Raw genomic sequence first — 20455 nt, forward strand, 5'->3', positions numbered from 1 at the left:
ATCTGAGAGTAGGCAGGGCCTGGTCTCTCAGTGAACCCGATATTCTGAGGCAGTGATCTCCAGAATCCTCATTTATGGGGGTTCTCATCATGCCTCCTTTCTTTTTAAGCCTGCTGGGAAATGTCACACACCTGCAAATAACTGAGCAGGTTCCCTACTGCAAACCTTGCAGACAATGGCTCCCTGTCCCAAGTTCTGTATGAGATAGGGAAGCCGTACCACAAGGCAGGAGGCCCCAGACAGGTGGTGGGCTGTCAGTGAAAAAAGCACACTGATCTATTCTTTGCTTTGCCAGCCAGACTTAGCCTATTATGTACTTTGCTTTGAGGATATTTAATTTCTATGGGGAAAGGGCAGAGCAGGATGATTTGGGGAGCTCCTGATCTTATTGGATTATCTGATGTTGCATATCTAGATAATCATACTGTCACTGTATATTATTTTTTCTTTTAGTAATTCATACTACTCATTTATTCAGCGTTATGATTACTCTAGTTGTATATTCCAAAGAAGTGCTTTGGGTATGGTGTCCTTTTAATGCTCTGATAAGCATTTTGGGCAGTGAGAGGAAAAATGAATTAAAAGACACAAAGTCTGGCTCAGGCTGAGAGGACTGGAAAATGTGGGCTCTAGATGAATCCAGACCAGAGATCTAATCCCAGCTCTGTCAATTACAAGCTTGTGAGCTTTTAGAAATGTGCAATTTATTCATTTTGAAGTGAGTCTGCTAAACCTCATCTTGTAGGAATTTTGGGGTATAAGTACTGTCCATAAAAAATATGGCATACCAGCACTTTGGGAGGCCGAGACGGGCGGATCATGAGGTCAGGAGATCGAGACCATCCTGGCGAACACGGTGAAACCCCGTCTCTACTAAAAATACAAAAACTAGCCGGGCGACGTGGCGGGCGCCTGTAGTCCCAGCTACTCGGGAGGCTGAGGCAGGAGAATGGCGTAAACCCGGGAGGCGGAGCTTGCAGTGAGCTGAGATCCGGCCACTGCACTCCAGCCTGGGCGACAGAGCGAGACTCCGCCTCAAAAAAAAAAAAAAAAAAAAAAAAAATATGGCATACTAAGTAGGAATGCTGAGTCTGTCATAAATGACAGTTACTATAGTATGTGTTTTTACACAAATTATTAATTTTAATTTTCCTAATGATATATTAAGGAACAAAATTACCACATCTTGAAACTATTTGGGAGAATTTAAGCCTATGCAAGTTCTTTGAATGTAGCTGCCTTTTTTCAAGAAAGTTTTTAGTGAACTCATTCTGGCTTATATTGATCACTGCATTTCATGTGATTATTTTAAACCCAGAAAGTACCACCCTGCAATCAGAAAGGCTTTTTGATGCAGTAGATAACATAGAATATGAAGTGCACTAGAACAAAACAAACGGCAGTCTTAATAACCTAAATAAATCCAGGTATCCTTCATTTTTACTAAAAGAAATAGGAAAAGGAATTAGGCAAACCAAGAATTATATAACTTTTACACTTCTGTTTTTCCTTTTCTTTCTCGTCATATTATGATGTCAACTATTTTACTGTGTTCTTTAAGATTCATATCAAAATCCATTTTCTATTACCGTGTTATCTAGTTCTGAATTACAACGAAAATATGTTGTGTGATTTTGTTTTATTAATACCCAAACCGTAACTTTCAAATTGGTTAAACAGCCATGAATGTGAGAGCTATGTTTTTGATAATTGTATAATCTGAAGCAAAATAAACTTTCACTTAACAGGAACAAACTTGAAAATTGACGAAGAAATAAAACATAAATCTACAAGTTACTCATGTATAACAAGACAAAAGAAAGAGACATATCTTGTTCCCTCCAGTCTCTACTATACTGCAGTACTTACAAGGCTCACTACTCTCTTCTAACATAAAGCAAAAATTCTACTTCAGACCTCCCTAGAAATGGGAGGATCTGTAGGATGTGGCCCCATAAGGTGCCCTGGCCCAGGGAATAGTGCCAGTTCTGCCTTAATCTCTCAGTCTCAATGCTCTCTCTACCTCATCCATCAAAGCATCTTCATACAGATGTGGGTATAAACCAGGGCTGCTGTTATTGCCCTTGGCCAAAACATGCAGGACTCTCATCTTGGTGGTTTCAGCATAGGCTCGTGGACCCCAAAGGAACTCATAGCGTGGAGGATCACTGTTGGGCACCTGCCGGTAAACCACGTACTTATCTTGCACCAAATCTTCAGTAATGAGCTTCTGGGGATCCCCATAGATTGCGTGTGTCATCCCAGCATAGATCCCCAAACAACTCAGGAACTCCCAGACCTCCTCTTCAGTGGCACGGTTGCCTTTCATGAAGATCACAGCCAGGACCGACATCAGGAGACCCGACTTCTGCAGCCCGTTAGCACCACTCAGAATTCCTTCACTGGAGAGACCCAGCTTGCTAACAAAGGTGTAGGACTCGCCGCGGGAATCCATTTCTTTCAATTCAACGCCAAAGGCCACCGCCAAACGTTCGGAGGTTCTGTTGAGGATCTCAGGGAAGTAGTGCTTGTAACGCTTGCCAATATGCTTCAGCATGTCTGCCTTCAAAATGGACTCTTTCTTCTCAAACTTCTCCTGCAGCAATTGCACCAATGCGCACGACTTCCTCTTTAGAGGATCTTGGCTTAAGCGCTTAAAAGTGATGGCTTTCTGTGAGCCTCTTACACTTTCTTCATCTTGACCCTTGGCAGCCACATCATATTTTGAGCCTGAAACACCTGCATCAGGAAAGCCAGTGGGTGAAGCTCCCTGAGACTCCTGAGAAATGGAGGCATCAGGGGAGGTGCTTGGACTTTTCTCATCTTGACCTTTGACAGCCACATCAGATTTTGAGTATGAAACACTTGCATCAGGAGAGCCAGTGGGTGAAGCTCCCTGAGACTCCTGGGGAATGGAGGCTTCAAGGGAGGTGCTTGCACTTTTCTCATCTTGGCCCTTGGCAGCCACATCAGATTTTGAGCATGAAACGACTGCATCAGGAGACCCAGTGGGTGACACTCCCTGAGACTCCTGAGGAACAGAGACATCAGAAGACCTACGACGAGTCCCCAGACAAGCCTGAGAAGAGGATGAGGAAGAGTGGGACTCTTCTTGCTTCTCTGCAGTGGCCTGGGGACCTGTGAGACCCTGCGGCTGACCATGGGTCTCTTGGCGTTTCTCACGGGCATGGAGATTATTCTTCTGACCCCGAGGCATGATGGCTGAGTGTGGGTAAGAAGACTGGGAAGGCTGGCACCTGGATGGGAGAGAGTGATGTCACGTCAATGCCTTCGGCTGAGAGTGACCATCTTGGCTTTAACTAGCACCCCTTCTGCAGGTTTCTGCAAAACAACTGCTCTAGGAACCCACAGGACTCCTGTTCTCCTGGTCAATTTGTCTCCTTCGAACTCAGGAGGAAGTTAGAGTATTAGGCTCTAGCATGACAGCCCATTTTGGGGCTTACTGAGGTGACAGCACCGGCTGGCAGTGGGTGACCTTCTGTTCAGGGGTCGGATCCTCTCTGTTTACATTCAGGATCATCATTAAAATTGTTGACAAGACCCAGAGGCCCATTTCCCTGTGCCGCTCTGAAATTGACACTAGGAATTTTACAATACTAACCAGGAGGAAATAAGGAAGCACTTCTGCCCAACACTTCACTCTGGGGACACGCAGACCGCCTAGGGAGGCATTTTAGTGCTCTTCCTGTTATAGTGAGAACGGTCCTCACGGTAATTAGACTCCTCACTCTGACTCTTCCCACAACCTGGAAATCGCCCTCACTGACGTGCTGCCATCTCCTTACAACCAGGGGCCTACCTCTCCGACTTTCGCAGGGACAAAGTGAGAACGCACCTCAGTCTCTAGAAACCTGCCCAGACCCCCAGGCTAACGTCAAGCACAGAGTTTGGTGCAACCCGTTATGGTACATGGAGTTCCCTCAATCCTAAAGAGGGTCCTCTTAACTATGTAGGGCCTGAGATTTCTCCCTCTACTGACCTACGTCCACCAGCCTTGGACTGAGGCTTCATGTTCTACAACATGATGGAAAAAATGAATGGACTTTGGGCCTAACAGCCATGCTTGGGGACTCCTCCGGGACCAGCTCGGGGCAGATTGGGGCAGGGCTCTGTGGAGCTGCCATTTTTAGGGGGAAGGGGGTTGAAGTCGGGGAATGCCCCCCAGTTCTAGGTCAGGATACCCACCGACAGCTGAGAAGATCTGGGTGCTTCCTTCCGCTGAGGTGACACAGCACTTTTCAGACTGAGGCGTCTTGCTCAGACCCCTTTCTAGGTGGAAGTCAGGAGGAACCACTTCCGGCCACGCCCACCTGGCCCTCCCAGCGTAACAGCAGCTGCGGGGCTCTGTCACTCCCCCTTGTGGTCTGTGGGTGCAGCAGATTCCAGGGAACTCACATAAAGTTCTTTCAGGGGCTCTTCGTAGACCCTTGGACTTCTCTATCTCTTGAGCTGAATCAGTCAACCTGAGATAGAGGCTCTCATTCCCTGAGAGTTCAGAGTAGGAAGTAAGGTGCAGCCTGAGCCCAGAAGCCATGCCGGGACCTTCCAAGACTGATGGTAGGGGTGGGGCTCTGTGGGACTCCCTTTTTTTAATGGACTTTGCCCTCAGCCCTTACTCAGTGTCGTGGCTTCATTCTTGCCATGCCCCCTCTAGTGACTTGAGGACACCCTCTCAGACTAGACTTCAACTTCCTGAGACTCCTCATGTGAAATTCAGTTACACCTCACCTGGCCACTACTGCCTGGGGCCTCCTAAACCTGGCTGCGGCTATTAAGTTGTGATGCAAGATCGGGGAATGAAGGGAGATTTGGGGGGCACTCTTGTCTCTTCTCATGTGTGGAGCCCCTCAGTCCTCACTCAGGGCCCTCACATTGACTTCTGGCAGTGTCTCAGTTTTCTCCATTTTCTGATGTAAATTCATCCCCTTCCTCTGACTAGATCCTGTAAAATTCGTAAGGAGAAAGTGAGAGGACTTCTTAGCCTGACAGCTATGTCTGGGACTTCTCTCTTGGCTGACATCGGTGTCTGTATTCAACACTTTCATGAGTGAATTTCTACCATTATCTTGTGTGACTCACTGCAATCTTTGCTATCTTAATTTAGTCAATTATTTATATTATATTAAAATAATACGAATTTAAAGGCCAGTCCGCTTCCACTAAAGAAGTTTCAGGTGGTTATTAGCATAGTGTCTGGATTCATACTTCCTCAGCCTACCCAGAAGTTTTTGCTGTCCCAATATTACCCCATGGAACTGGCACATAGAGTCTGAGTTCCTGACTGAATTTCCTTTAGATAAGCAGAAAAAAAATGCATTGTCCAATGGCACAGCGAAGGAAGCAAAGACCAAAGTTTTAAAGCTTTTTCTCTAGCCAATTCCGTTATCTGCCTCTATTGTAGGCTACAGACCTGTCTCTACTTCAGTGCATGTCCCTACCTGCCCACACACCAGTTCTTGTTCAACATAAACTGACCGTCTCTCAGGGTTCTCATTTTTGTTTGCTGTTGTTAATATTGCCTTTTTTTTTTTTTTTTTTTTTTTTTTTAATTCTTCCTTTAACTTCTGTATGGTTGAGTTTGGTCATGGGAAAGAACCGCCCAGGTTTGGTTGTCATCTTCACAGCTATGGCTAAGGCAGTGAATCTGTAAACATTTTAAGGAGAATCAACATCTTTACAATATCTCCTCCACAGTAAATAAACATAGTATACTGCTTTATTGGAGACTTATTTTTCCTAAGTCTTTCAGTAAATTTTTATAGCTGTCTCCTTAATGAACATGTACATTTCTATTTGGTTTTCTGTTAGATATATTTTGGATATTGTTGCTGTTGTGAAAGGCATATTTCACATTACATGTTATAATTAGTTATTGATTTTGTGTGACTATACTCCTGACTTACCTATAGTGATCTTTTGTACACACATTTTCTTAATTTCCTTATACATTTAAATATTTTTGCACCAATTACGTTGTTTTGTGTTTTTTTTTTTAAATAGGAGATTATATTATCACAATTATCTCCTTTTGTTATTGTTACCTCTAATTTACTCGGTATTATTATGGTTGTGGACTATAGATGTATTTTCATCCAGTTATCAGCAGTAGGGTTTATACTATACAGGTGTATATTCTTCTGGACTCTTTTTGGGATGTTTGTAATGTTTCACATTCAATATGTCAATTTATAGATTTTACAAGACGGAAATTCTCTCCTAATGTAAGTTTGCTAAAAGTTACTATCATGCACTGGTGTTGAGGGTTTTTTAAGGCTCTTTCTTTACCCCTGCACATGATCACATGCTTTTTCACCATTTTTGGTAACAGTGATTTCCAATTGATAGTATTTTCTAATATGATATCATCTTTTCATTTCTTGGATACAGGCTATTCATTAATTCACTGCTATATTGGATATGCCTATATTGGATATACTATGAATTTATTGAGAATATTTTGTCTCTATGTGAATGAACTTGTCTCAAATGTTATTTTAGTGGAATATCTTCATCTGGTCTTTGTGTCAAAGAAAGCAAGCCTGTGAAAATGACGGAGTAATTCTCCCAATCTTTTTGTGTTGTTTGGAAGAGTTTACATGAAGTGGTGACTAGTTTCTTCTTCACCATTTGATGTAATGGGTCTCTAAACCTGGCTGGTCCTAAAACAGTCTGATGGTACTTTGGGTTTGGACTATAGTTTCAGTTTCTACTGTGCATTCAAAGAGTTCTGTAATTTTATGGGTCATTTTAGTCATTTTCATTTTGCTAAAAATTGTTCCATTTTACTTAGGTTTTCATATTAAAAGCATTATATTCAAAATAAAATCCTGTTATGGAATTCTCAAATATATGCAATAGTACAAAGAATAGAATAATGAACTCAATTAGCTAAGATTTGTCATGAATAATCTTCAATTTTTATAAGTAGAATATTATTCATATTAAAGTTTATTGGCAAGTGCACCCAGAGGTGATACGGTACAGTTTCATTAAGAGATAGATAATTTCTGTTATTTCCTTTGTGATGATGTTGGCAGCCATCACTTTTATCCTTTTATCTGTCACGGGTTACAAGATGGTAATTCTCTGATTCCAAAATTCTTTTGAGTTTATTACCCAAAACTTTTCAGATAGAACCTTCTCCTTGTCCATCATTTGTTATCCTGAGATACAGATAATACTTACAGTGTTCCCTATTAGCATTACATCTTTTCTACACCTAAGTTTTATATAATTTTACTTATCTAATATCATTTATTTCTGCTTTTTTCATTGTAATGATCATACTCATACACATTGTTATATAAATCCTTTCAAAGAACTGGCTTTTACTAGTTGGTTCGACTATTTTCTCATTTATCACTTTTGAATTTATCTTCATTATTTCCTACCTTCTTCTTTGTGTTTAATATGCTATTCATTCTCTAGCTTCTTGAATTGTTACAATGTTTCAAACATTTTTATAGTAAATCTATTTAATGCAATAAATATCCCTGTAAGTACTGCTTGGGCTACTTTTCAACAATTATGCTAATAGAACTTTATGTGTAGAGCTCAATTTTTTTACAAGCTGAACATATATCTCTTAATGCTCTATAATATTTTCAATATATAATATAAATATATGTATGCATTTTGTGTGTATGTTTATGCATACAAAAACTAGGGAGTGTAAAATTTATTTAGGACAGAAACAGAATTATTTAAAGGAGGTTTAAAGAGCCATGGTGTGTTGTGTTGTGTTATATTTTACTTAATGATAGAAGACACTTGAGCAAATTTAACCACTAGTGACAGAATGGCTGTTTTCTTAAGGAGTGAAAGTTTCAGATGAGAAAATCAATACAAATAATTAGCTAACTGCAAATATTCATGGGTTATTCCGGGAAAACAAACTACTCTAAATATATAACGCAGGGATGGAGTTTTAATGGGCATACTTTATTTTGCAGAGCAGTTTTCAAGTTTACAGAAAACTTCGGTGGTAAGTACAAAGAATTCTCATATACCCTCTCATCGGTTCACATACAGTTTCTTGTATTATTAACATCGTACATTAATGTGGTATACTTGTTAAAATTGATGAGCTAATATTGATTCATTTTTATTAACTAAAGTCAACAGTTTATATTAGGGTTTAATCTTTCTGTTATATATCCTATGGGTTTTTAAAAATGAATGACATGTATACACTATGACAGCATCATACAGAACAGTTTCACCATACTAAAAAAAAATCCACTGTGCTCCCCTTATTCCCCCATCCCCCAGAACGCCCTTTTTTTAACTGTCTCCATAATTTTGCCTTTTCCAGAATGTTATATACTTAGAATCCTACAGCATGTAACCTTTTCAAATAGGCTACTTTCACTTAGCAATATGCATTTAGGTTCCTGCATGTCTTTTCATAGCTTAATAACACACTTTTTAATCACTAAACTATTTCATTGTATGCTTGTGGGACACTAAATTCTCATTGGTTTCTGCTAAGTTTTGACAATTAAGAATAAAGCTGCTTTGAACATTTGTATTCAAGTTTTTGTGTGGACATCAGTTTTCAACCCATGTGGCTAAATACCAAGGAGAGCAACTGCTGAATCATATGACAAGAGTATTTTTAATTTTGTAAGATGTTGACAAACTGTCTTCCAACGAGGCTGTACCATTTTTGCACTCCCATCATTACTGAATGAGAGGTTCTATTGCCCCACATCCTCTCCAGTATGTGGTCTTGTCAGTGTTTTGGATTTTATCCACTCTAATACATGTGTAGTGATATCTGATTGTTTTAATTTGCAGTTCCCTAATGATCCATGATATTAAGTATATTTTCATCTTTGTGCTTGTTTGTAGAGAATTGATATCGTTCCTTCCTAAAGATTTGACGGCATTCACCAGTGAGCTCATTTGGGACTGTTGTTTACTCTTTTGGAAGGTTATCAATCATTGATTCAATTTCTTTAATAGATATAGGCCTATTAAGATGATCTCTGTCTCCTTATGTGAGTTTTGTTGGATTGTGTCTTTCAAGGAATTGGTCTATCTCATCTAGGTTACCAAATTGGTGGGCCTAGAATTGTTCATAATATTCCTTTGCTATCTGTTTAATGTCAATAGAATAATCAGTGATGGCCTTTCTTTCATTTTTGACATTAGCAATTTGTGTCTTCTCTCTTCTTTTCTTAGTTAATGTAACTGGAGGTTTATTAATTTTATGAATCTTATCAAATGAAGATTTGATGACTGATGACTGCCTTTTAGTTTTGCTGATTTTCTCTATTGATGTGTTCAGTTTTATTGATTTCTTCTCTAATATTTATTTTTAACTTTATTAGGATTTAATTCACTCTTTTTGTAGTTTTCTAAGGTGGAAGGTTAGATTATTATATTAGATACTCCTTTTGCTAGTATATGCAGTCAATGATATAAATATCCTGCAAGATCTACTTTTTCTGCACCTTACACATTTTGAAAAGTTGTATTTTTAAAATTTCTCTTGAGATGCCTTCTTCGACCCATGTGTTATTTAGAAGCATGTTGTTCAATCTACATATATTTGGGGATTTTCCAGCTAACATTATGTTTTCAATTTCTAGGTAAATTCAATTGTAAACTTAGAGCATACTTTGTATGCTTTCCATCCCTTTAAATTTGATGGTGTGTTTTTATGGGACAAAATGTGTTCTATCTTGGTGTATGTGAGCCTAAAAAAGTGCATTTTATCATTTGGTTAAGTATTATATAAAAGTCATTTAGATGTGGTTAATTGATGCTGCTGTTCAGTTCAACTATACCCTTACTGATTTTCTGGCTGCTGTGTCTGTCAATTACTGATAGAGGTGTGCTGAAGTCTTCAACTTTAAGAGTGGATTTGTCTCATCAGCATTTGCCTTATGTGACTCATTTTAACACCATGTTTTTTGGTGCATACACAATAAGCACTGGTATATATTCTTGGAGAACTGACCCCTTTATCATTATGAAATGCCCCTGTTGATACCTCATAATTTTCCTTGACTTGAATTCTGCTTTGATTGAAACAAACATGGCTACTCCAGCTTTCTGTACATTTGCGGTAGAATCACATATCTTTTCCAGTTCATTTACTTTTAATCTATCTATATCTTTATGTTTAAGGTAGATTTCTTGTAGACAACATTAAGTTTTTTGTTTTTTGTTTTTTAATCTCCTCTGACAATTTCTGGTTTTGGTCTTTTTATTGGTGCATTTAAATCATTGTTTTTAAAAGTTATTATTGGTGTAGTTGGGTTAATATCTACCGTATTTGTTCGGTTTTAACTTTGTGGCTATTGTGTGTTTTTTATTTTTATTTATTTATTTATTTTAAATTATACTTTAAGTTCTAGGGTACATGTGTACAACGTGCAGGTTTGTTATATATGTATACATGTGCCATGTTGGTTTGCTGCACCCATTAACTTGTCATTTACATTAGGGTATGTCTCCTAATGCTATCCCTCCCCATCCCCTTACCCCACAGCAGGCCCCAGTGTGTGATGTTCCCCGCCCTGTGTCCAAGTGTTCTCATAGTTCAGTTCCCACCTATGAGTGAGAACATGCAGTGTTTGGTTTTCTGTCCTTGCAATAGTTTGCTAAGAATGATGGTTTCCAGCTTCATCCATGTCCCTACAAAGGACATGAACTCATCCTTTTTTATGGCTGCATAGTATTCCATGGTGTATATGTGCCACATTTTCTTAATCCAGTCTATCATTGAAGGACATTTGGGTTGGTTCCAAGTCTTTGCTATTGTGAATAGTGCCACAAGAAACATACATGTGCATGTGTCTTTATAGTAGCATGATTTATAATCCTTTGGGTATATACCCAGTAATGGGATCCCTGGGTCAAATGGTATTTCTAGTTCTAGATCCAATCACCACACTGTCTTCCACAATGGTTGAACTAGTTTAGAGTCCCATCAGCAGTGTAAAAGTGTTCCTGTTTCTCCACAGCCTCTCCAGCGTCTGTCGTTTCCCGACTTTTTAATGATTGTCATTCTAACTGGTGTAAGATGGTATCTAATTGTGGTTTTGATTTGCATTTCTCTGATGGCCAGTGATGATGAGCATTTTTTGTTGTGTCTGTTGGATGCATAAATGTCTCCTTTTGAGAAGTGTCTGTTCATATTCTTCACCCACTTTTTGATGGGGTTGTTTGATTTTTTCTTGTAAATTTGTTTAAGTTCTTTGTAGATTATGGATAGTAGCCCTTTGTCAGATGGATAGATTGCAAACATTTTCTCCCATTCTGTAGGCTGCCTGTTCACTCTGATAATAGTTTCTTTTGCTCTGCAGAAGCTCTTTAGTTTAATTAGGTCCCATTTGTCAATTTTGGCTTTTGTTGCCATTACTTTGGTGTTTTAGTCATGAAGTCCTTGCCCATGCCTATGTCCTGAATGGTATTGCCTAGGTTTTCTTCTAGGGTTTTTATGGTTTTAGGTCTAACATTTAAGTCTTTAATCCATCTTGAATTAATTTTTGTATAAGGTGTAAGGAAGGGATCCAGTTTCAGCTTTCTACATATGGCTAGCCGGTTTCCCCAGCACCATTTATTAAATAGGGAATCCTTTCTCCATTTCTTGTTTTTGTCAGGTTTGCCAAAGATCAATGGTTATAGATGTGTGACGTTACTTCTGAGGCCTCTGTTCTGTTCCATTGGTCTATATCTCTGTTTTGGTACCAGTACCATGCTGTTTTGGTTACTGTAGCCTCGTAGTATAGTTTGAAGTCAGGTAGTGTGATGCCTCCAGCTTTGTTCTTTTTGCTTAGGATTGTCTTGGCAATGCGGGCTCTTTTTTGGTTCCATGTGAACTTTACAGTAGTTTTTTCCAATTCTGTGAAGAAAGTCATTGGCAGCTTGATGGGGATGGCATTGAATCTATAAATTACCTTGGGCAGTATGACCATTTTCATGGTATTGATTCTTCCTATCCATGAGCATGGACTGTTCTTCCATTTGTTTGTATCCTCTTCTATTTCGTTGAGCAGTGGTTTGTAGTTGTCCTGGAAGAGGTCGTTCACATCCCTTGTCAGTTGGATTCCTGGGTATTTTATCCTCTTTGAAGCAATTGTGAATGGGAGTTCACTCATGATTTGGCTCCCTGTCTGTTATTGGTGTATAGGAATGCTTGTGATTTTTGCACATTGATTTTGCATTGTGAGACTTTGCTGAAGTTGCTTATCAGTTGAAGGAGATTTTGAGCTGAGACAATGGGGTTTTCTAAATATACAATCATGTCATCTGCAAACAGGGACAATTTGACTTCCTCTTTTCCTAATTGAATACCTTTATTTCTTTCTCTTGCCTGATTGCCCTGGCCAGAACTTCCAACACTATGTTGAATAGGAGTGGTGAGAGAAGGCATCCCTGTCTTGTGCCAGTTTTCAAAGGGAATGTTTCCAGTTTTTGCCCATTCAGTATGATATTGGCTGTGAGTTCGTCATAAATAGCTCTTATTATTTTGAGATACGTTCCATCAATACCTAGTTTATTGAAAGTTTTCAACATGAAGCGCTGTTGAATTTTGTTGAAGGCCTTTTCTGCATCTATTGAGATAATCATGTGGTTTTTGTCTTTGGTTCTGTTTATGTGATGGATTACATTTATTGATTTGCATATGTTGAACCAGCCTTGCATCCCAGGGATGAAGCCAACTTGTTCTTAGTGGATAAGCTTTTTGATGTGCTGCTGGTATTTTTGATGTGCCAGTATTTTATTGAGGATTTTTGCATCAATGTTCATCAGGGATGTTGGTCTAAAATTCTCTTTTTTGTTGTTGTGTCTCTGCCAGGCTTTTGTATCAGGATGATGCTGGCCTCATAAAATGAGTTAGGGAGGATTCCCTCTTTTTCTATTGATTGGAATAGTTGCAGAAGAAATGGTACCATCTCCTCCTTGTACCTCCGGTAGAATTCAGCTGTGAATCTGTCTGGTCCTGGACGTTTTTTGGTTAGCAGGCTATTAATTATTCCCTCAATTTCAGAGCCTGTTATTGGTCCATTCAGGATTCGACTTCTTCCTCGTTTGGTTTGGGAGGGTGTGTGTGTCAAGGAGTTTATCCGTTTCTTCTAGATTTTCTAGTTTATTTGCATAGAGGTGTTTATAGTATTCTCTGATGGTAGTTTGTATTTCTGTGGGATCGGTGGTAATATCCCCTGTATCATTTGTTATTGCATCTATTTGATTCTTCTCTCTTTTCTTCTTTATTAGTATTGCTATGGTCTATCAATTTTGTTGATCTTTTCAAAAAACTGGCTCCTGGATTCATTGATTTTTTTTTTTTTTAAGGGTTTTTTTGTATGTCTATCTCCTTCAGTTCTGCTCTGATCTTACTTATTTCTTGTCTTCTGCTAGGCTTTGCATTTGTTTGCTCTTGCTTCTCTAGTTCTTTTAATTGTGATGTTACGGTGTCAATTTTATGTGTTTCCTGCTTTCTCTTGTGGGCATGTAGTGCTATAAATTTCCCTCTACACACTGCTTTAAATGTGTCCCAGAAATTCTGGTACGTTGTGTCTTTGTTCTCATTGGTTTCAAAGAACATCTTTATTTCTGCCTTCATTTTGTTATTTACCAGGTAGTCATTCAGGAGCAGGTTGTTCAGTTTCCATGTAGTTGAGTGGTTTTGATTGAGTTTCTTAGTCCTGAGTTCTAGTTTGATTGCACTGTGGTCTGAGAGACAGTTTGTTGTGATTTCTGTTCTTTTACATTTGCTGAGGAGTGCTTTACTTCCAACTATGTGGTCAATTTTGGAGTAAGTGTGATGTGGTGCTGAGAAGAATGTATATTCTGTTGATTTGGGGTGGAGAGTTCTGTAGATGTCTATTAGGTCCACTTGGTGCAGAGCTTAGTTCAAGCCCTGGATATCCTTGTTAACCTTCTGTCTCATTGATCTAATATTGACAGTGGGGTGTTAAAATCTCCCATTATTATTGTGTGGGAGTCTAAGTCTCTTTGTAGGTCTCTAAGGACTTGCTTTATGAATCTGGGTGCTCCTGTATTGGGTGCATATATATTTAGGATAGTTAGCTCTTCTTGTTGAATTGATCCCTTTAATTATGTAATAGCCTTCTTTGTCTCTTTTGATCTTTGTTTGTTTAATGTCTATTTTATCAGAGACTAGGATTGCAACTCCTCCTTTTTTTTTTTTTTTTTTTTTTTTTTTTTTTGCTTTCCATTTGCTTGATAGATCTTCTCCATCCCTTTATTTTAAGCCAATGTGTGTCTCTGCACATAAGATGGGTCTCCTGAATATAGCACACTGATGGGTCTTGACTCTTTATCCACTTTGCCAGTCTGTGTCTTTTAATTGGGGCATTTAGCCCATTTACATTTAAGATTAATATTGTTATGTGTGAATTTGATCCTGTCATGATGATGTTAGCTAGTTATTTTGCCTGTTAGTTGATGCAGTTTCTTCCTAGCATTGATGGTCTTTACAATTTGGCATGTTTTTGCAGGGCTGGTACCAGTTGATCCTTTCCATGTTTAGTGCTTCCTTCAGGAGCTCTTGTAAGGCAGGCTTGGTGGTGACAAAATCTCTCAGCATTTGCTTATCTGTAAAGGATTTTATTTCTCCTTCACTTATGAAGCTTAGTTTGGCTGGATATGAAATTCTGGGTTAAAAATTCTTTTCTTTAAGAATGTTGAATATTGGTCTGCACTCTCTTCTGGCTTGTAGGGTTTCTGCCAACAGATCTGCTGTTAGTCTGATGGGCTTCCCTTTGTGGGTAACCTGACCTTCTCTCTGGCTGCCTTTACCATTTTTTCCTTCATTTCAACCTTGGTGAATCTGACAATTATGTGTCTTGGGGTTGCTCTTCGCGAGGAGTATCTTTGTGATGTTCTCCATATTTCCTGAATTTGAATGTTGGCCTGCCTTGCTAGGTTGGGGAAGTTCTCCTGGATAATATCCTGAAGAGTGTTTTCCAGCTTGGTTCCATTCTCCCCATCACTTTCAGGTACACCAATCAAATGTAGATTTGGTCTTTTCACATAGTCTCATATTTCTTGGAGGCTTTGTTTGTTTCTTTTTACTCTTTTTTCTTCTCGCTTCATTTTATTCATTTGATCTTCGATCACTGATACCCTTTCTTCCACTTGATTGAATTGGCTACTGAAGCTTGTGAATGCGTCACGTAGTTCTCGTGCCATGGTTTTCAGCTCCATTAGGTCATTTAACGTCTTCTCTACATGGTTTACTCTAGTTAGCCATTCGTCTAATCTTTTTTCAAGGTTTTTAGCTTCCTTGCAATGGGTTCGAACATCGTCCTTTAGCTCAGAGAAGTTTGTTATTACCTACCTTCTGAAGCCTACTTCTGTCAACTCATCAAAGTAATTCTCTGTCCATCTTTGTTGCATTGCTGGCAAGGAGCTGCAATCCTTTGGAGGAGAAGAGGTGCTCTGGTTTTTAGAATTTTCAGCTTTTCTGCTCTGGTTTCTCCCCATGTTTGTGGTTTTATCTACCTTTGATCTTTGATGATGGTGACCTACAGATAGGGTTTTGGTGTGGATGTCCTTTTTGTTGATATTGATGCTATTCCTTTCTGTTTGTTAGTTTTCCCTCTAATAGTTCCCTCAGCTGCAGGTCTTTTGGAGTTTGCTGGAGGTCCACTCCAGACCCTGTTTGCCTGGGTATCACCAGCGGAGGCTGCAGAATAGCAAATACTGAAGAACAGTAAATTTTGTTGCCTGATCCTTCCTCTGGAAGCTCCCTCTCAGAGGGGCACCCGGCTGTATCAGGTGTCAGTCAGCTGCTACTGGGAGATGTCTCCCAGTTAGGCTACATGGGGGTCAGGGACCCACTTGAGGAGGCAGTCTGTCTGTTCTCAGAGCTCAAACACCGTGCTGGGAGAACCACTGCTCTTTTATTTTTATTTTTATTTTATTTTATGTTATTTTTGGTCTTCCACTCTTTTGCTGCCTTCTCTGGTTTTGAGTATTTTGTACAGTTCCATTTTCTCTGCTGTTTTAGCACATCAATCATACTTCTATGTTTTTAGTTCTTTCAGTGGTTGCCCTAGAGTTTGAAATATGATCACGACTAATTCAAGTCCACATTCAAAACATACTCCACCACTTCACAAGTAGCACAAGTACCTTATGGAAGAATATTCCCAATACATATTTCCTGTCTGTTATAACACTACTGTCATTTATTTTACTTGTTCATAAGGTATAATCAATGAATACATTATTGCTATTATTATTTTGAACAAACTGTTATCACTTTGATCAACCAAGAATAAGAAAATACTTTCTTTTACCATCATTTATTTTGTAACACTCTTCCCGCCCTCATGTAGAGGTGAGTTTCTGATGTATATAATTTTCCTTCTCTCTGACAAACTTCTTTTAACCTTTCTTGCAAGGCATGTCTACTGGTGACAACATCCCTTAGGTTTGATTTTTATTTGTCTGAGAGTTTTTTCTCCCCTTCATTTTGAAGAATATTTTTACTGAATATATAATTCTAGGTTGTTTTTTTCTTTTAACAGTTTGTCTTTAACTCTCTTATCTCTCATTTTTCTGTTTACCTACCATTCTTGCATGTTGTGTACTTTTTCCATTATAGGCCTTAGCATATTCATCATAATTATTTCAAATTCCTGGTCTGATAATTCCAAAATGTCTGCTATATCTAAGTCTGGTTCTGATGATTGATCTGTCTCTTCAAACTGTGTATTTTGTGTTTTAGTATGACTTGTAATTTTTTTGTTGAAAACCAAACATAATACACTGGGTAAAAGGAGCAAAGGTCAGTAGACCTTTAGTGTGAGTTTTCATATTTTTCTGGCCAGGAATGAGTCTGTGTTTACCACTTGCTATAGCTGTAGGTGTTAAATTCCATCATTTCTTTGAATGCCCTTGTTTTGTCTCCCCTGTTCTTCTTAAATAAGGTCTTAGCAATGTGCAGTTCTTTCAGTTATAATCCTTGGTTCTTATATAGGAGCCCTGCTGATGTAGTGGTAATGTATGGGGTGAGGGGAAGCATTCTATGATCCTGTAGTTAAGTCTCAGTCTTTTGATGAGACTCTCCCAGTCCAGTAAGGTATGACTTCACAAGTATTCAGGTTTTTCACCCCTTAGGGGAAACAGGAAGTCAAGAGGACCTGTAAATGAGTATTTCTCATCCTCCACTTACAAGGATATAGAGGGGGCTGGAACGGAGACTCCCTTTTTTCAAGTTGTTTAGGCCCTAGTCTAACCCTTTCTGGTAGATAGGTTTATCTTTAAGCAGGCCTTGTTATAAGGAACAGGTTGCTCTGGGCATGTTTCAAAATGACTTTTTTCCTCACCCTGCTGAAAGGACGAGAGCATTTTTATCTGATCTCCAATCTTCACTGTAAGAACCTATTAGGACCACCGGAGGAAAAACTCACAAGAATATGAAGGCCCCCTAATATACTGGGCCCCAGTAGAGTTTTTAACTGTGAAGCTAGTCTACACTGAAATTCAGTAACTTGTCAAACATAGCTTACATTTTCTTATCCTGGTACCAGCTCTAGCAGTGGTTTCTGTTCCTGGGGTTCTGCTCCAGTGAGCTGTGGATGCTCTGTATCTTCTAGCCTGTCTCCATTTTGTGGGGACAGCCATTTACTCTGTGACCTCAGTTAACTGATTGGTCTAAGAAAGGTGGTTGATTTTCAGTTTGTTCAACTTTTTTCTCATTGGTAGGATGGAAGTGACACATGTCTAAGCTCCTTACATGTTGGACTGGAAACTGAAAGTGGACAAGAAAATATCCACTGTCAAGCTCACTCCGGTTTTTTTGCATAATGAATTTCCTTTTCTCTATAGGACTAAGAGTGTTTTTTAAGCTCTTGCTTAGAGACCAACCTCAGTCCTAACCAAAGCCTGCAATTTCATGCCACATTTTCCTCTTTACAGGCCATTCAAAACATGGCAGGTTTCTTCTTCAAGACAAGTAGGATAGCAAGAGCCTATCTGACAGCAAAATAGTGTCTTACATAGTATCCGTTATTAGACGAGTGTCATCTCTACTCTGACATCTAATGTAATTGCTGGAGTGATATCCCATCACCTTTGTCATAATCTATTTTTTAGAATAAAATCATGTGCCCTACCTACATAAAAGTTAGGAGTACACAAGTCATGACCACCAGAAGGTGGGACTCTTTGGGGACGCATAAGATTTTTTTTCTGTTGCAGTCTGCCCACTAGAACCCATTGTTTCCGATCTCTACCTTATGCAAAATACATACATCCCTTCCAAAGATCCCCAAAAGTCTGTTCTCACTACAACATCAGCTCCAAATTCAAATTGCACCATCTAAATCAGGTCCATCTGCAGATGAAGAGGCTCTTGGGGTAGTTGTTAAGTATAGCAGTTGGGCAAGATACACCTTTATATGTGGATCTCTGTAACAAAAGAAACAAGTTGTCCGTCTTAACTCACCTAATGTACAATGATGAGATAGGCATAGGATAACAGCTATCGACATGCTTATGTACAAACAGGCATAATTGGAGGTACAAAAGAGTATCTAGAAAATAGCAGTTCTGAAATCCCAATGAACAAAAGTTATCTGTTCCTTGATTAGATTTCAAAGCCTAAGAATAATTTTCTTGGGTAGTGGCTCCATCCTGTGGGTTCTTGGTTGTACCTTCTATGTGACCTTTCTTTTTTAATGGAAGGTAGCATGTGTTTGCAGTTTAGTATGCAGAACAATTATTTACCAAACTATGATCAAATACACTGAGTCAAGTACAGGGAACACCTATCTTCTCTCTGGAAAATTTTGCTTTAGTTTATCCAGGATTCAAGAATAATTGCTAAGAGCCATTTTGCATTCTAAGCTTTAATAGACCCTGAGACACACCATTTGAGGCCCTGGTGCCAATTCGTCACTCCCAGAGCCTTACCTCACCAACCACAGGGAGAAACCTAAACATCAGTACCAGTGAATAAATACTGTTTTTCAAATATCCAAACAGACTTATCTCAATGCTTACATTTATTGCTCTTGCCTTGATTCCCACCTTCTCACTCCTTCTTTTAAATCATCCACCTGGCTACCTTAGATGCTACCAACTTCTACTGCTCCTATAACAGAAATCCTAGGATCTCCAACAATAACATGGTGTTTTCCAAAAAGTGGATATTCAATTAATATTTAGAGAATAAATGAGCATTGTTATATACTGAATGTTTGTGTCCCTCTAAAATACGTATGTTGAAATCCCAACTCCCAATATGATGGTATTAACAGGCAAGGTCTTTGAATAGTAATTAGACCATGAGGGTGGAGCCCTTGTGAATGGGATTAGTGCACTTATAAAAATAAATGAGGAAGCTTGCTTTCTCTCTCTCTGCTCTCTGCCATGTGAGGATACCATGAGAAGACAGCCATTTGCAAACCAGGGGCCTTCATCTGTCTGTATTTATTAAGATTTAATTTCTCCTGCATTCTTGAATAAGCGAAGTAAATTTATGTATATATGTATGTATGTATATGTAAATTTCAAAGAACAATACACTGACAATTTAGAGAATCTAAAAGTTGAACATCTTCCACTTCATTTGTCTCCATTTCTTGAGCCAAACAATTTTACTATTATTTCATATTTCCAGTGAAACACTTAATTAATTGCCACATTATCTTGTTTCAGATCATGAAATATGATAGAATATTTTCCTTTTTTCTCAAAACACCTTAGTTCCTACCTTTAGACCTAATACACAGCAATAAATGTACAATCCAAGTGAGAATTCATAACTTATATTCTGAAGCAATTTAAACCTTCAATTTAAAAAGTAACATTTAGAAATTAACTGAAAAGAAAGAAAGAGAATTAGGAAAAAGGAAAGAATTCAGAAAGAAGAAGATAATGGAAGGAAGGAAGAACAATGTTTGTTATTTGGTAAAACAAAACACAAAAATGATACATCTACAGTGTGTTTCCTCCTGCCCAATAATGGCCTCTACTACTTGAAAGTTGTTTGCTCTATTTAATTGGAAATAGAAGAACCTACCTCAGACTTTACTAGGGATATAAAAGGCTGTTGTACATGGCCCTGGAACATGCCCTAGCCATAGTAATAGTGCCAATCCTGGCTGCAACTCTGGCTTGGGCTCTCTTTTACTAATCTCACAATGACTTTTCACACAGGAATAAAAAAAAACAGTGACATATCATTGGCCTTGGACAAAAATTTTAGGACTTTTATTCTTGCTGATTTAAGTGTGAGCTCTTCGATACCACAGGAATTTATAGCATGTAGGATCACTACTGGGAACTTGCTGGTACTCCAGGTACATTGCCTATATAAAATTTCTGGTGATTAGCTTTCTGAACTACCTACAGATGAAATGCTTTGTCCCAGCATATGTATTTAGCATATTTAGAAACTCTCAGACCTTCTCTTCAGTGGTGCAGTCGCTGTTCATGA

At 38.8% G+C, this 20455-nt stretch overlaps 1 protein-coding gene across 1 annotated transcript; it reads right to left on the reverse strand.

Annotated features, from left to right (window-relative positions):
- Positions 1-1405: 1405 nt before the first annotated feature.
- On the reverse strand, positions 1406-4290 carry LOC117077934 (melanoma-associated antigen B6-like). Its single transcript, XM_033201487.1, has 2 exons — positions 4207-4290; positions 1406-3257 (listed from the first exon to the last, which is right to left on the reverse strand). Exon 2 carries the CDS (start codon positions 3215-3217, stop codon positions 1994-1996), a length of 1224 nt encoding a protein of 407 aa, XP_033057378.1. The 5' UTR covers positions 3218-3257; positions 4207-4290; the 3' UTR covers positions 1406-1993.
- Positions 4291-20455: the final 16165 nt, after the last annotated feature.

Source organism: Trachypithecus francoisi, unplaced genomic scaffold, assembly GCF_009764315.1.
Source record: "Trachypithecus francoisi isolate TF-2019V2 unplaced genomic scaffold, Tfra_2.0 Lachesis_group6, whole genome shotgun sequence".
NCBI classification, from domain to species: Eukaryota; Metazoa; Chordata; class Mammalia; order Primates; family Cercopithecidae; genus Trachypithecus; species Trachypithecus francoisi.

Coding starts and splice junctions, on each gene's coding strand:
- LOC117077934 (XM_033201487.1), bottom strand. CDS start 3,217: ATGCCTCGGGGTCAGAAGAATAATCTCCATGCCCGTGAGAAACGCCAA.